Here is a 13,565-nt window from a genome sequence, read left to right as displayed (position 1 = left end):
TGTTTTGCTAGTCCGTTTCACGTTAACGTGAAAGGCTGTTAGGCGGACTTTGTTAGCAGATAACAAATAATATATTGCTTAGATAATGAAAATAATCAGAAAAGCAAAAATAAAAATATAAATAAAATTCAATAAATTTCTATTTGATATGCAAATCTATATTGGGAGTTATGTTAACTTAACAGTAGTGATTGGTTGTTAATGATGTTACTGATAATTCAAATCAAATGATTTTTTAATAACAGAAGTATTCGGGCAATATTAACAGCCCATAAATTTAAAATCTTTTCAATGCATGGCTGCTGATTAACAGATGAAGGCAATGTTAGCGTAACAGAACTCTCTTGATTAACAGAACTGCGTGCAATTGACTTACATTCATATGTTAATTACTTTAAATTTACACGTTAGAGTTTATTGTCTGACAAAATTAAACAACTGTTAAATTGAGGCTCTAATATGCAGATCTCTCTTGATTAACAGAGTCTCTGCTATTAACATTTATTTAGCCACTAAGAGGGGATTTTTATGTAAATAACTTTTGATAAACATATTAATGTTAGCAAAGCATAATTTAGTAACTTTGAAAGGATTTATCAATGGACAAATATGAGCTAAGGGAAGATTAATAAAAAAGGAAATTTAGGTAGATATTGCACTAATATGCAATAATAATACACAATTTGCATAGCTCAACTCCAGTTAAGCAATTAATATTTGTATTGACATATTTGAGCTAGTTAACATATAAATGAACATTTGTTGAATAACAAATAAGAGCTATGTAAAAATTACAGAGTCAGCAAGTAAAGATCATGATACTAACAAAAACGGTATGTTATCATAGCTGAAGGTAACTAATTAATTTACATTTTGATTGACATATTAGAGTCATATTAACATATTATAAAATAGCATAATATTAACAAAAGTGAACGAGATTGATAACATTGCATGTGAGCGAAAAATACTGCTCTGAAAATGGCAAAACAAAGCTAGCATAACAGAGCGAATCGTCTCTTTATTCATTCAACAACAATGTTTATTAAACATAAACACATCTCTGTTAATAAACACACAAGAGCTCTGTTAATATTTCAGCATAGAATAACTGTTAAGATTCAGTAGTAAGCCAATATCTGTTAATGAACTCGCCTAGGCTCTGTTATCATTGCAGAGTAGCACAACTGTTGACTGATTTGTCAATAATTAACTTCAGCTCTGTTAACATAACATAGCTCTGTTAGACTGCTATGCCAAATTACATGTACTTCGCTCAACTAATGCACTTTGCTCGCCTGGTTAGAGTATTCAAAGATGCGATGCGATCAAGTCACGATTTGCCTTCATTTCAATTTTATTTTTATTTCGCTTGTTTTCTTTAGTTTGCTTCTTTTTTTTTTGTGCAATTTTATCAGCAGTCTGTCAGTGCATCAGCGGCTGGAACTTTTATTGAATTTCCGGATGGGCGCCGGCGACTTTGTTGTTGTTGCTGCTGCTGCTGCTGCTGCTGCTGCTGCTGCTGCTGCTGCTGCTGCTGCTGCTGCTGCTGCTGCTGCTGCTGCTGCTGCTGCTGCTGCTGCTGCTGCTGCTGCTGCTGCTGCTGCTGCTGCTGCTGCTGCTGCTGCTGCTGCTGCTGCTGCTGCTGCTGGTGGCTTGGGTTTTGGTTTATTATGGTATTTCGAGGCTTGGGCAGAGCAATGCTTGCAGGCTCTGGGCATGGGGCGTGGGAGGGGCTGGCTGTGCTGTCTGTAACTAGCCGTAAATTAAATTCAGCACAGCTTGACTTCGTTAGCCATGGCAGCAACTAACCAGTCTTCCGTCTGTTGCTTCCTCTACTCTTGCAGCTCTGCCCGATCAGGGACCACCGAAAATAATTGGAGGACGTCCGCGTTACCAAATCGGCGACTGGGTGCGCATCAACTGCACCGCCGGCCGCTCCAAGCCGGCCGTCAATCTCACCTGGTATGTGAACGGTGAGCCGGCCGAGCCGCAGAAGCTGCGCAAATTCGAGACGATTGTATCGGGCCGCGAGGGCCTGGAGACCTCAGTGCTGGGCCTGCAGTTTCGCGTGGAGCAACATCATTTTCGCAACGGCGACATGAAGCTGAAGGTGAGTGGAATTGCTGAGACTTGATTTGATTGATTGATTGATTGACTGATGTTAACATTGACCTTACAGTGTGTGGCTGCTCTCTCGTCGTTCTACTGGCGCAGCAACGAGGAGTCCGTCGAGGGCGATCGGCCGCAGAAGGCGCCGGTCCTGGAATCGCGAGAGAGCGACAGCGCCTTCGCCAGCAACTCGCGCGCCGATCCGGTGCAAGGTATGTCATACCGGGAAATATTTGTTACCAAAATCTTATCGCTTTTTCTTCAACCAAATGCAGCCAGCAATACGGACTCGCTCCTAATGGCCCGGGCGCCCAATGCTCTGCTGCTGCTGGCGCTGGCCCTGGCTGCCACCTTAGCGGGCGGCAGCCTCCACTCCAACTGGCCGGCGTTCAGGCACAGCAAGGCTGGGTTCGGTCCGCGGGTCCGCGTGCATCGAGCTTCGATAAATGTTGTTAGGCCAGAGCAAGAGCAAGGCAATGATAAGCCCAATGATAAGCTCATAGCGCAATTCATTCATGTTGAGCAAACGCTTCAAGATTCTCTCTCAGCAGCGCAGCGTCGGCAGTTGCTGCTGACTGCGCGGTAGCTGCATTAAGTTAGCTTTGCCTATGCCCCGCCCATTTTTTCCACTGAATTTTCCGTCTTCGCTTCGCAGAAAATGAAAATCAAAAGCATACAAAAAAAAAAAAAAAATCTTAAAAAAAAAAAAAAATGAAAAAAAAAAAAAAAACCAAAAATAAAAAGCTGCAAAAAATTGCTTATTTATTTATGTCGTTAACAAAAGCTTTCTTGAATTTAATTTGTATAAACATAAAAGAAAACATATTTATATGCATAAAATATTTAAATTTAATAAAATATAAACTACGTATATTTATATATTTTAAATAGAGCCACAAAACCTGTTTTTAGCTGGGAAAAAAATGAAATTGTTGAGCGTATTCAAAAGTTATTGATAAAACTGTATATAGTTAATAATGAATGTGTGTATTATATGTTATTAATTTATAAGTAATTCCACACAAAAAGATTAAAACTGAAAAAAGAAAAAAATAAAGTATAATTAATATAAACAAAGGCAAAACTTAAAATTAAAATGAAAAGCAAACAACACATCAAAAATATGAGAACAAAATAAAAACGCTCAAAGTTGAGCTCTGCTAAAAAGAACGAGTTTAAACAAAAGCAAAACGAAATATATATATGCATAAATTTAAGAAACATATATAATTAAATCTAAATTAGTTTTAAGCATTCTGTAGCTAAAATCATGAAAAACCAAATAAGCACATAAATTATAATAACAATAAATGGAATTTTAAAAGAAATTTTGAATGTAAATTTGCGAATGCATTCGATGAAAGTTTATTTAGGCTATATGACTTTTCATTTTTCCAGAATGTTGTTAAATATTTTCGAAATATATATTTAATTCATTTTCCATGCACTCGTATAAAATTTTTGTATTTTCACAAATCTTTCTCACATAAAGAAACAAAAACTGAAGAAAACAAATAAATAATAATGAAAACAAAGAAAGTTTTTGAATGGAATCTAATCAAATGTAGCATTTAAAAGCTGGTGACTGTCGAAAGGTCTTAAAACTAACAAAAACATATCGTAAATTTATAAATTGCCAAATTTTTTAATGTATGTGTATATGCATGTATGTGAACTCAATTAACAAATATGCAAAAGAAAACAAAAAAAAAGAAACAAATTAAAAAAAAAAAAAAAAAAAACCAAATATATTTAAACATTAAGTGTTCGATCTGTTCTCTGTCCGTATTTTAGTATGTACAGCCAACGTACCTATAAATATAAACATATATACATATATTATTATTTAGTCAAGAACTTGATGAATTGCGTAAGAACGAACTACTAATAACATTCCATGTTATTTTGCTATAAAAAAAAAGAAACAAACCAAAACTGTTTATAAATGTTAACATTTTAGTTAGCCAAATTTTTAGAGACAACAAAGCGAAAGTCATCAACAAAAGTATGAAAAAAATAAATAAATAAAATAAAAAACAATAGAGAAATGATTGTGATTAAGCCTTAATGAAGAGTCAAAATGCATTCAACATTCAAAACACAATTATTCATTTGTGTAAATAGCCCCGAGAGCAGCGCCATATCAAATGCTTTGTCCATTTCTCTCTTTCTATATAATACAAAAAATTTGATTTCCGATTGCAATAGCAATTTTAATTTGAAATTTAATTGTCATTAAATACAAAAACAATATATATACACATTTATATATATATATATTTATAAATGTTATGTGTAAATACTTGAATTAAAATCCTAACTAAATTAGTATTAAGATGTCAAAACGAGAAAAAAAGAGCAAAACCATAAAATGAATGCAAACATTTTAAATACTAAGCGAATAAATGTATGCATAAATTAATATTCAATGTGCAGACATTTAAATGCTAATTAAGTAGACGATATGAGTGTGAGTGGGAGACTGTATGACTGACTGTATGTGTGTGTATGAGTGTATGAGTGTGTGCAATCAGATTTAAGTGCATCTATATATAAAACTTTAATGAAAATCAATGTGCATTGTTGTAAACTGTAAACTGTTTTTAAGTCCCACTTAATCAACGCTATAACCTACACTTAAACATATTAATGCAAAAGAAAATATATATTAAAAAAAAATATATATATATATATAAATATATATATATATATATATATATATATATATATATATATATATATATATGCTAATTGTAAGTGTAAATTATTTGTGTATTTAAAACTCAATTCTTAGATGTATACAAAAAAAAAAAAAAGTAAGATAAAATGCATTCGAATATATATATATATATATAAATAAATATATATACGATGAATTAAACGAAAACAAGAAAAAAATAAGAAAGAAAGAAAAACAAGCTGCATACTAAAAACAAAACCAAATGCCATAAAGTAATTTAAATTGAATTTAACAACAATAAAATAAATGCAAATCGAAACGAAACTCTGTAAATATCTTTAAACATAATTCAAACGAAGATGCGAGCATATGATACAACAACAAATCTAACAAGTTATGATCGAAAAAGCGAAAATCTTCACAAAATAATTATTAATAAAATTAAAAAATAATAAAAAAAAAAGTCGAATAATTGTTTGAAAATCAACCAAGTTTATTTTGTCTTCAGTTCCTTTAGAGTTGTCCAACATTTTTCTCTGTTGACAGCTTGTCCAACATTCTACGCTACTGGCACTTTTTTTTAGGAGAAAATTGGGTAATTTTTGGAAAATATTTGATATACGTGAAAATGTGCGTTGCGTACGTGACAGCAGGCATCAACGACTAGCCAGCAGCAGCAGCAGCAGCGACAATAAAGAAAACGGAGGACAGTCGAAACCGTTTAGCAGTAAAAAAGCAGAGATGGGCATTTGAACCAATGCAAACGATGGAATGTGCTGCCATAGCTATGGCATAGGTGAGACTGTTAGGCTATGGCACAATATTACAAAAAGTAAAATGAAAAAAACATAGCATACATCACAGCGCCGTAAAGCGGAGCAAACTTTTCAAAGGAGTATATACAGACATATTTTATTTATATATTTAACATTTTTTTATAGAGTAAAAAGGTTGGACATATTTTATATACAAAAAATGTATATTCATATTAATTTTTATTTATTTATTTATTTTTTTTAATAAAATGTGTTGAAAAAAGATTTTAAAAACAAGAGGAAAAGCTTAATTAATATTTCTTTTGATTTCAAAGCAAGCATTTTTTTACCGAATGGAAATTGTGGAAAATATACGCAAAAAAAGAAAATAAATAAAGTTCAATTCATATGCTCATTCATGGAAGTGATGTGAGTATTTTTGTTTTGCAAGTCCAAACAGATATGGCACATACATCCAAAGGGCGCGGTAAGCATATCCAATAGCGTTTGGGCAGAATGGGTATTCCGCAGTCGATAAGGCTCGACTGCAATATTATTCAATGAATATGTAAATCTTAAAAAAAAATAAAATTAATGCATGAAAAAATATAACAAAAAAAAAGGTAAAATATAATTTTTTATATTTTTTGTTTACGTAAGGAATATGACTCTGATATTGATACATGGATTTATTTATTAATTATTAATCTGTTAGTAAAACAAATTAAAATTGTTTTGTTTTTAAATTTTGTAACTAGTATGCAAAATAGATAAAAATAGAGAAGAAAATAATTAATTTTCTAAACAAAAAACTATTTACATAAAATGGCTAAATATTTGCAAATATTATTATTAGTTATAACTAATAGGATGGCGTTTGACTGAAAAATTAAAATTAATATTTTGTAATAGCTCTGGCCATTCTGGCATCAATCAATATCAGCTTTATACGCTTCTATTCGATTTTCCAATAGTCTTTTGATAATATATCTGCCAGCCACTCTTAATCTATAGTATGTTCATTCCAGCAGGAAATGTATAGAAATGTGTGTTCTGTGTGGCTTATCAGAGCCAGAGATTACTCCCATTTATGGCTGTAGCTGGCGTCTTAGCCCTAAGACGCTGCCACTAATAAGCTGCCAAAAATAAGCGCATTTGATAAATATATGACAAAAGCCAAACAAATTGTTAGGAAGGGAGGGAATTGTTAGGTAGGGAGGATGCCAGCAGATTTATTAAGCCAAACACAAACTGCGCACACACCTGCGCTGGATTTGCCCACCTGCCCTGCCCAGCTGGCATGCCACTAATGACACGGAAAATCTCTCGCATAAGCCAAATGCCAAGCGAGTGTGTCGGTGGTCAAGCTTTATTTGCCGTTTGCTGGTTGCTGTTCGCTGCGGCTATCAAATGTCACATAAATCAGATTTGTCATTTAATTACAACAACAACAACGACAACAAAAACGACAACAGAAGTTGTATAAGAAATTTCTTGTCTCCAATGAAGCTTAAGCCTTAGCCTAAGCTGCTATTAGACAGACGCTCTACAAACAAGCCGCCTTTTTGTGTAATTTGTATGTCACTTAAGCCACGACTCGGTGTAGAAATATGCCACAAACTATGTGAGTGAGTGTGCCTGTGTGTGTGTCTGTGTGACACCTTTGCATATTCAGCTCAATTGTCTGGAGCTTAAAAACTTTATGTTTGATTTCACACAGATAAAACGGCATAAATTGCCGCACAGGTAAAGTTTGCCCCGATTGCTCGCAACGATAAGTTAAGCTGCGCATTTAATGTCTGGCTGAAAGTTGCACAAGTGCCAATTAGCACTGTAGACAGCCAAACTTCTTTCAATTAAATCAAGATGCCATTTAAATATAAAAATATTATCTATAAGTAAAAATCTTTATAGAAATCGGTTTGATTTAGGGCTCAGGGCTTCACTTGAAAGTTTGCCAGAAAGTTACTCAAGTGCCAATTAGTACTGTAAAGAGATTGGGTGAGTTTGGCTGTTAATTAATTTCAATTACAAAGAGATGACAATTGCTCAGCCTATCTGAATTCCTTACTTTCCATTTCTTCATATGTAGCTTCTGCTGATCGAATATTGATATTTACAGTCTCTCTCTCACTCAATACACCCTCTCTCTCTCACTCTCACACCCTCTAATTCTCTGTCTGCCTCCCTCTCTCTCACTCTCATACACTCTCCCACTAACTCTGTCTGTCACCCTCTCTCTCTCAATCTCACTCCTCTCTCTAAGTCTCTGTTTCTTTCTCTCTCGTTATCTCTCTAAGTCTCTTTCTCTCTCTCTCTCTCTCTCTCTCTTAATTTACTCTAACTTTTTTGCTTCTCATTTTACCTCCACAATAAGATCTAATATTCTCTACTATTTTTATAGTCGGCAAATGGAATCTGTTCTAATTACTCTAAGAAAATGATATTTTTCCATAAGGCTGCCTTTCTCTTATATTCTTCTTTATCTTAAGAACTTAAGAACTTTATTCTTATCAATATTTGCAGGCTCACTCTCTCTTTCTCTTTCTCTCTCATTTCAAATCTCTCAAAATAGGTCTAAATTTCTAATCTCATTTAATCTCTGCCCTCAACTTTATCCAAAATAATTTATTTTCAAAATATTTCTGTATTTCTAATCCTACCCTTAATCCAATTTTGTTTGCTTTCAGAAAGTGCAGCTCTCTTGCTGGCTCCATTAAATTTTATTTGCAAATATTATCACACACTCTACTCTGCTCTTCCGCTCTCTGCCTGTCTCCCTCTCTCTCCATAACTGATGCACCTCTGCTTCTATCACTTTTTTTTTATCCATTAGCAGTGTCTTCATTGATGCTGTTGCTGCCATAATCCGCCTGGACAACATTGGCAATGGACACGATTTTCATGCAACACACAAATGCCACACAGTCAACAGAATGTGATGTCTGCTTGCAGCTCGTTTTTAGCACTGCTTCAGTTATTCTTTACTTTATTTGCTGTTGTTTGTTGTTGTTGTTGTTGCTGCTATTGGTTGTTGTTATCATTTGCAGCATTTGAAATGATTTGCAATAAAAAGTGTCTGTTGTTGGCCATTGGCCACACCCCATTGGCAAATTACGTGCTGCTGCTCTTGCTCCTGCTGCTGCTGCTGCTGCTGCCGCTGCTCTTGCTCCTGCTGCTTCTGCTGCTGCTGCTGCTGCTGCTGTCGTCTGTCTGTCTGTCCCTGGTTCGAGTTCCTGTTCTATCCACCATTGTCATTGTCATAGTCCTTGTCACCGTCACGTAATTTCATTGCCTTTGTTTATTTATTTTTTGTCTATATGTATTTGCTTTTATCCTTACGCATTTGTTGCCTTGAATACAGGACCAAACTGCGCCCAAAAGTTTTTTTCTTTTATACCCTGATATTTTCGTTTTTCTGTTGTAATCTAATTTAAAACTTTCTGTTACTTTTCCTGTTATAGATATATATTATTAGATAGCTAATGGATACTTTTTATTACTCCTATCTATATCTATATATTGATACATTGATTAAATTATTTATAAATTTGCAGATACAAAAATATATATAAAAAGAATAAATAAAGTATATAATGCTAGAATAACATAATGCTAGAATAGAATAATTTGGATAATTTTAATAGAATTTTTTATCGAAATTTTTGTATCTTAAGATTCGATGGGTTTTGGAAATTTGAAGGACTTTCCTATCATAACCTTTAATACTTTTTGCACATTACATTTAGGCTGATGGGCAGTTTAGTTTACGTAGTCTGATAAGCCCACACAAACTTTAAATTAAAAAAAAAAAAAAATACCAAACATAACAACATAATATTTAACATCATATTTTTTCCTCATTTTCTTTAATCGCCCCTTTGAAGCAGCGCCAAAAAACCCTATGTTAAGCAAGTCCCCTCCTGCACTTAACAAAAGATATGAATGCTTTGCAAAAATAAAAAGCAAAAATAAAGAGAAAGCCTTGGCAAACAGAGCAAAGGCGATAGAAAACAAAATGCAAGAAGCGGCCGCACAGACACAAGCCCATAGATACAATCATAATTTTTCGTACTGCAATAAAAATGCGTAGCAAAAATAAAAATGCCCATAAAAAGCTTGCCAATCGCTGTCCAGCTGTCTGTCCGTCTGTCCCTCCGTCCGTCTGTCTGGGTGTATTGCAATTGCTGGCACACATAATTTGGCATTGCCAGCGCTATAAATTATATAGAATCTGGGCACAAGGGACAGCCCGAGCTCGAGTCTAGGGCTGACATTAAAAGGCATTTTGAGTCATGGAAATGCTGCGATGTCATTGCAGCTACGTGATCTGTGAAGTGCAGCTGTAAATATTTTGGCTCTTTAGCTCCACTCACTTAAAGGCACAAAATAGTCGATTCGTTGCAGTCGCTGCACTGCCAACTCAAGCGTAAAAGTCAATGAGCTGAGCTCCGTGGCAGCTTTGCTACTCGAGACAGCTTGAAGAAAACTTTCTATCAGCAAAATATTTGATTCAAGTATTTAAAAGTTGATGCCAGATAAGCTGAAGTTGTTTTTCTTGCGCTGTCCTTGCCTGCCAATATGCAAACGATATTAGCTATTGATAAGGTGAAATATCCCACACACACATGCACACACACACTCACACACACGCACACACATTTGCCATGCAAGACAACAATTTACATATTATCAAGATTTTCGTTGGCTTGTAAACCTTTTCCTTTTTCCTCTTTTCATTACATTTTTCTTTGCTTTTTTTGCCTGGGCGCGTGTGTCTCATTATTGCTGCCAGTTTTATTGGCATCTACAGATTTTCAGCTCAGCTACGAAATGGCCAAGAAACAGGCAACTTTTGCTGATTTCATCAGTAAAACGCATTTCGTTACCTTGATTTTTTATGGGCTCGCAGTGAATGTGTTTCTCTTTCTGGCTGTGCATTAGATGTCGAAGGACTTCACCTCCTCCTCCCCCTCCTCCCCCTCCTCCTCTGGCGAATCCTTTGCCGAGCTCTGCTTATCTGCCGCAAGGCCGACTGATTGGAATGCTTCATTTGCCTTCGATGCTGTCCACTTTTTGCTTTTGTTGTTGAAGCGATATTTGATTTTTTTATGTCTTGGCTACTTTTCTTTATTTGCTTTCAGAGTTTTTACCTTAACCTCTGTCGCCGCCACCACCGCCACCGCCTTTCGCTTAAAATAACAATTTCAAATGGATTTTATTGCCTTGGGGTTAGATTTGCGCTGCTTGGCTTTTGCGCTTTATCGTTTTTGCATAAGCGCCGCCGCTTGCCAATTCCTCGGACACACACATGCGGCGCAAATCTAGCCCTTAAAGCACTCAAGTGTGCTACACACACAAACGCACACTCATACTCACCTCTCTCTCTCTTTCCTTCTCTCTCTCTCTCTCTCTCTCTCTCTCTCTCTCTCTCTCTTCGCACAGCATCCAAAAATATAATCAAAACGACAGCGCTTCCAAAACTTTTCCCAGCAGACAATAATTGAAAATGCTGTGGCGGTCGCTGCGTTTGTTGGCCAACTTTGTGCTGTCATAAAATGTATGTTAATTGAAATTTATGTGCAGTCAGTGCGCGGCTGCAACAGCCGAGCAAGCCAAACAAAGCCAGACACACGTTATCTGAAAAAAAGAGGAAATTTTTGTGTATGTAGTGCAAACTCTGCGGTAGAGGCATCAAAACTCATTTGGCTAACGCATGTGTTGACCAAAAACTTGCGATTGCCAATTTTGGTTTTTGGTAAAAAGGGAAATTCGATCAAATTATATAAATATATGCACATATATAATAAACTCAATTTGGCAGACGCTTTGAACAATATTAGGTGAAATGAAAGATGCCAGGGGAGATAGAAAGTGAGAGAGAGAGAGAGAGAGAGAGAGAGAGAGAGACAAAGAGAGAGAGAGAGAGAGAAAGAGAGAGAGAGAGAAATATAAAAGTTCTGCTATTATTACTTTCGATGAAACCTTTTAAGATTCATCTCATCTTAACGAATCTTGAGTATTAACAAATGATTAGCGGTTTTAAATTAGAATTTCCAACTGTAAAATGAAAATTGATTCCTGCAAATGAATTCCCAATTAACATGATGCAATAGGCAGAGTCAGAAAGTAAACATCACAATTATTATTATTAGGCTACTAGAAACAAGATAATTATAATTGAGTTTCTGTTTTTCTTCGGCCTAGCAGCTAGCTGCATGGCAAGTGGACTTGTATGTTCATAAAGATATTTATTACAGTTATGATAAAGAAATTTACACTCATGGCCAAAATAATAGGTTTGAAACTTCTTTATTTAAAAGGTAATACGTCTATATTTTCTCATGTAACTTAAAAAACAACTTGTATTAAAAATAAACATATCCTAGAACTAGAACAACAACAGTTAACAAAAAAGAAAAGGTTATAAAGAAAATAATGTTTAACATAATTTTGACATACTTCACTAAATGCTCATAATTAAATATAAATATAAAATATTAAAGAGTTTTTAAGTAAGCAAAGGTATTATTTATATTGAATATAATTAGATTGAAGCATACGAATATTTATTTATTTGCAACATTTTAATAAAACTAAAATATTACATATTATTTTATTATGGCATATATTTTGTATTTCAAAACCAACTTTGTCTCATTTGCAGCTGATCTCTAAATTCTCCGTTCTCTAGATGTAAGTACCTTAGCTTATATTATGTCTGATAAGATGATGAAGATCTTTTTCATGGGGCTAAGCTGATTTTTGAAAACAAAATATCTGTACAGAAAGGGACAATTCTCTGTACCGTTAACAGGTGCTTAATGAAGCCACTTTTAGTTGCTCGAATGCGGAATTTTCGCTTCGTTTATATAGGTGTTTTGTTTAAAGGATTTTCAATATTTGCGTATTTATTTTTTATGGCAATGCAAATTTGCAGTTGTTGCAGCAGCAGCGGCAGCAGCTGAAATTCTGAATGTTGTCATAAAAACATTTTCCGGCTGCAGCCTTGCAATTGGAGTTTCGGAAACGATTTTCCGCACATTATTGACACATGCGGCGCATTATGCAAAAATTTATGGGCGGAAGCATTTAGGCAATGAACATTTATGGCCAGGCACTTAAAAGTGCAGTTAAGCGAACGGACACGGATTAAATTAGTTAATTTTATGCCGTCCGCCAGGACAAAATCGAAAAAAAAAAAAACAACGAAAAACAACTGAGAAAGCTCTAGGCGAGAGTGCTCGAACACGAGATGCCCTGATATCTTTGGAAAACAGATTTTTCAATAATATTTCACTTTTTTTAATTATCACGTTTTCTGCTAACTGCGCAGCGACTGCGCTTGGGCTGCAATTTATTTTTTCATGGACTCCCTTTCTGTATATCAAATATTCAGAATGTGAATGTGCATGTATTGTAGCATTGTAAAGTGGTCTGAAAGTGGTTTGGAGGGAAGAAGGTGGATTTGGGCTCGGTATATAAAAATATAAAAAATATCCAAAATTTTATAAAACTCACATGAAACTACATGTCAAATTTCGAGACTCTAACTCTAAAGATCATGGAAGGAAATTCTATAACATTTATAAATTCTAGCCGATGATAATAAAAAATAAGTCTTATAAACAAACCCAATCCACGCGAATTATGAGTAAGATTTTCATTCTGCAGCTCTTATAGCATCCGAGATTGACGAGTTCAAACTTACGGACAGAAGGGCGTTCAGTAGAGATCGACTTTCTGCTTAGATCATAATCAGATACACGCCTATTGCAACTTGCATGCATTTGAAGCAAATCAATATACCTGTTTTCCCATTTTCACTGAGTTCAATGGGTATAGAAAAACAGAAAAAACTCTGCCCAGCCCCAGCTTTAATGTTAAGCACTCGGTAATCGTCTGTGGGAAATGTGCATGTTATTCTCTCTTGTTTTTTTGTCAGTGGATGCCTGTCAGATAATAACGAGTGAAACGAGTGTATGTGTGTATGGGTGTATGGTTGTGTGTGTGTTTGT

General features: G+C 34.9%; 1 protein-coding gene across 2 annotated transcripts in view; it reads left to right on the top strand.

Annotated features, from left to right (window-relative positions):
- LOC6576005 overlaps positions 1-2,834 on the top strand; it is a 99,752-nt gene extending 96,918 nt beyond the window's left edge. Inside the window, exons 5-7 of one of the 2 annotated variants that reach the window (XM_015164918.3) lie at positions 1,848-2,113; positions 2,183-2,324; positions 2,388-2,833. In XM_015164918.3, coding sequence (XP_015020404.1) covers positions 1,848-2,113; positions 2,183-2,324; positions 2,388-2,698 — 719 coding nt within the window. In that variant the 3' untranslated portion in view covers positions 2,699-2,833. Of the gene's footprint in view, positions 1-1,847; positions 2,114-2,182 lie in introns of both variants that reach the window. The other variant, XM_002001973.4, reaches the window with a different exon arrangement.
- The last annotated feature ends 10,731 nt before the right edge of the window (positions 2,835-13,565 follow it).

This window comes from Drosophila mojavensis, unplaced genomic scaffold (genome assembly GCF_018153725.1).
Source record: "Drosophila mojavensis isolate 15081-1352.22 unplaced genomic scaffold, ASM1815372v1 contig_36, whole genome shotgun sequence".
Lineage (NCBI taxonomy): Eukaryota > Metazoa > Arthropoda > Insecta > Diptera > Drosophilidae > Drosophila > Drosophila mojavensis.
Note: the sequence above shows the minus strand (reverse complement) of the source record. Positions and strands in the feature narration are given on the sequence as shown.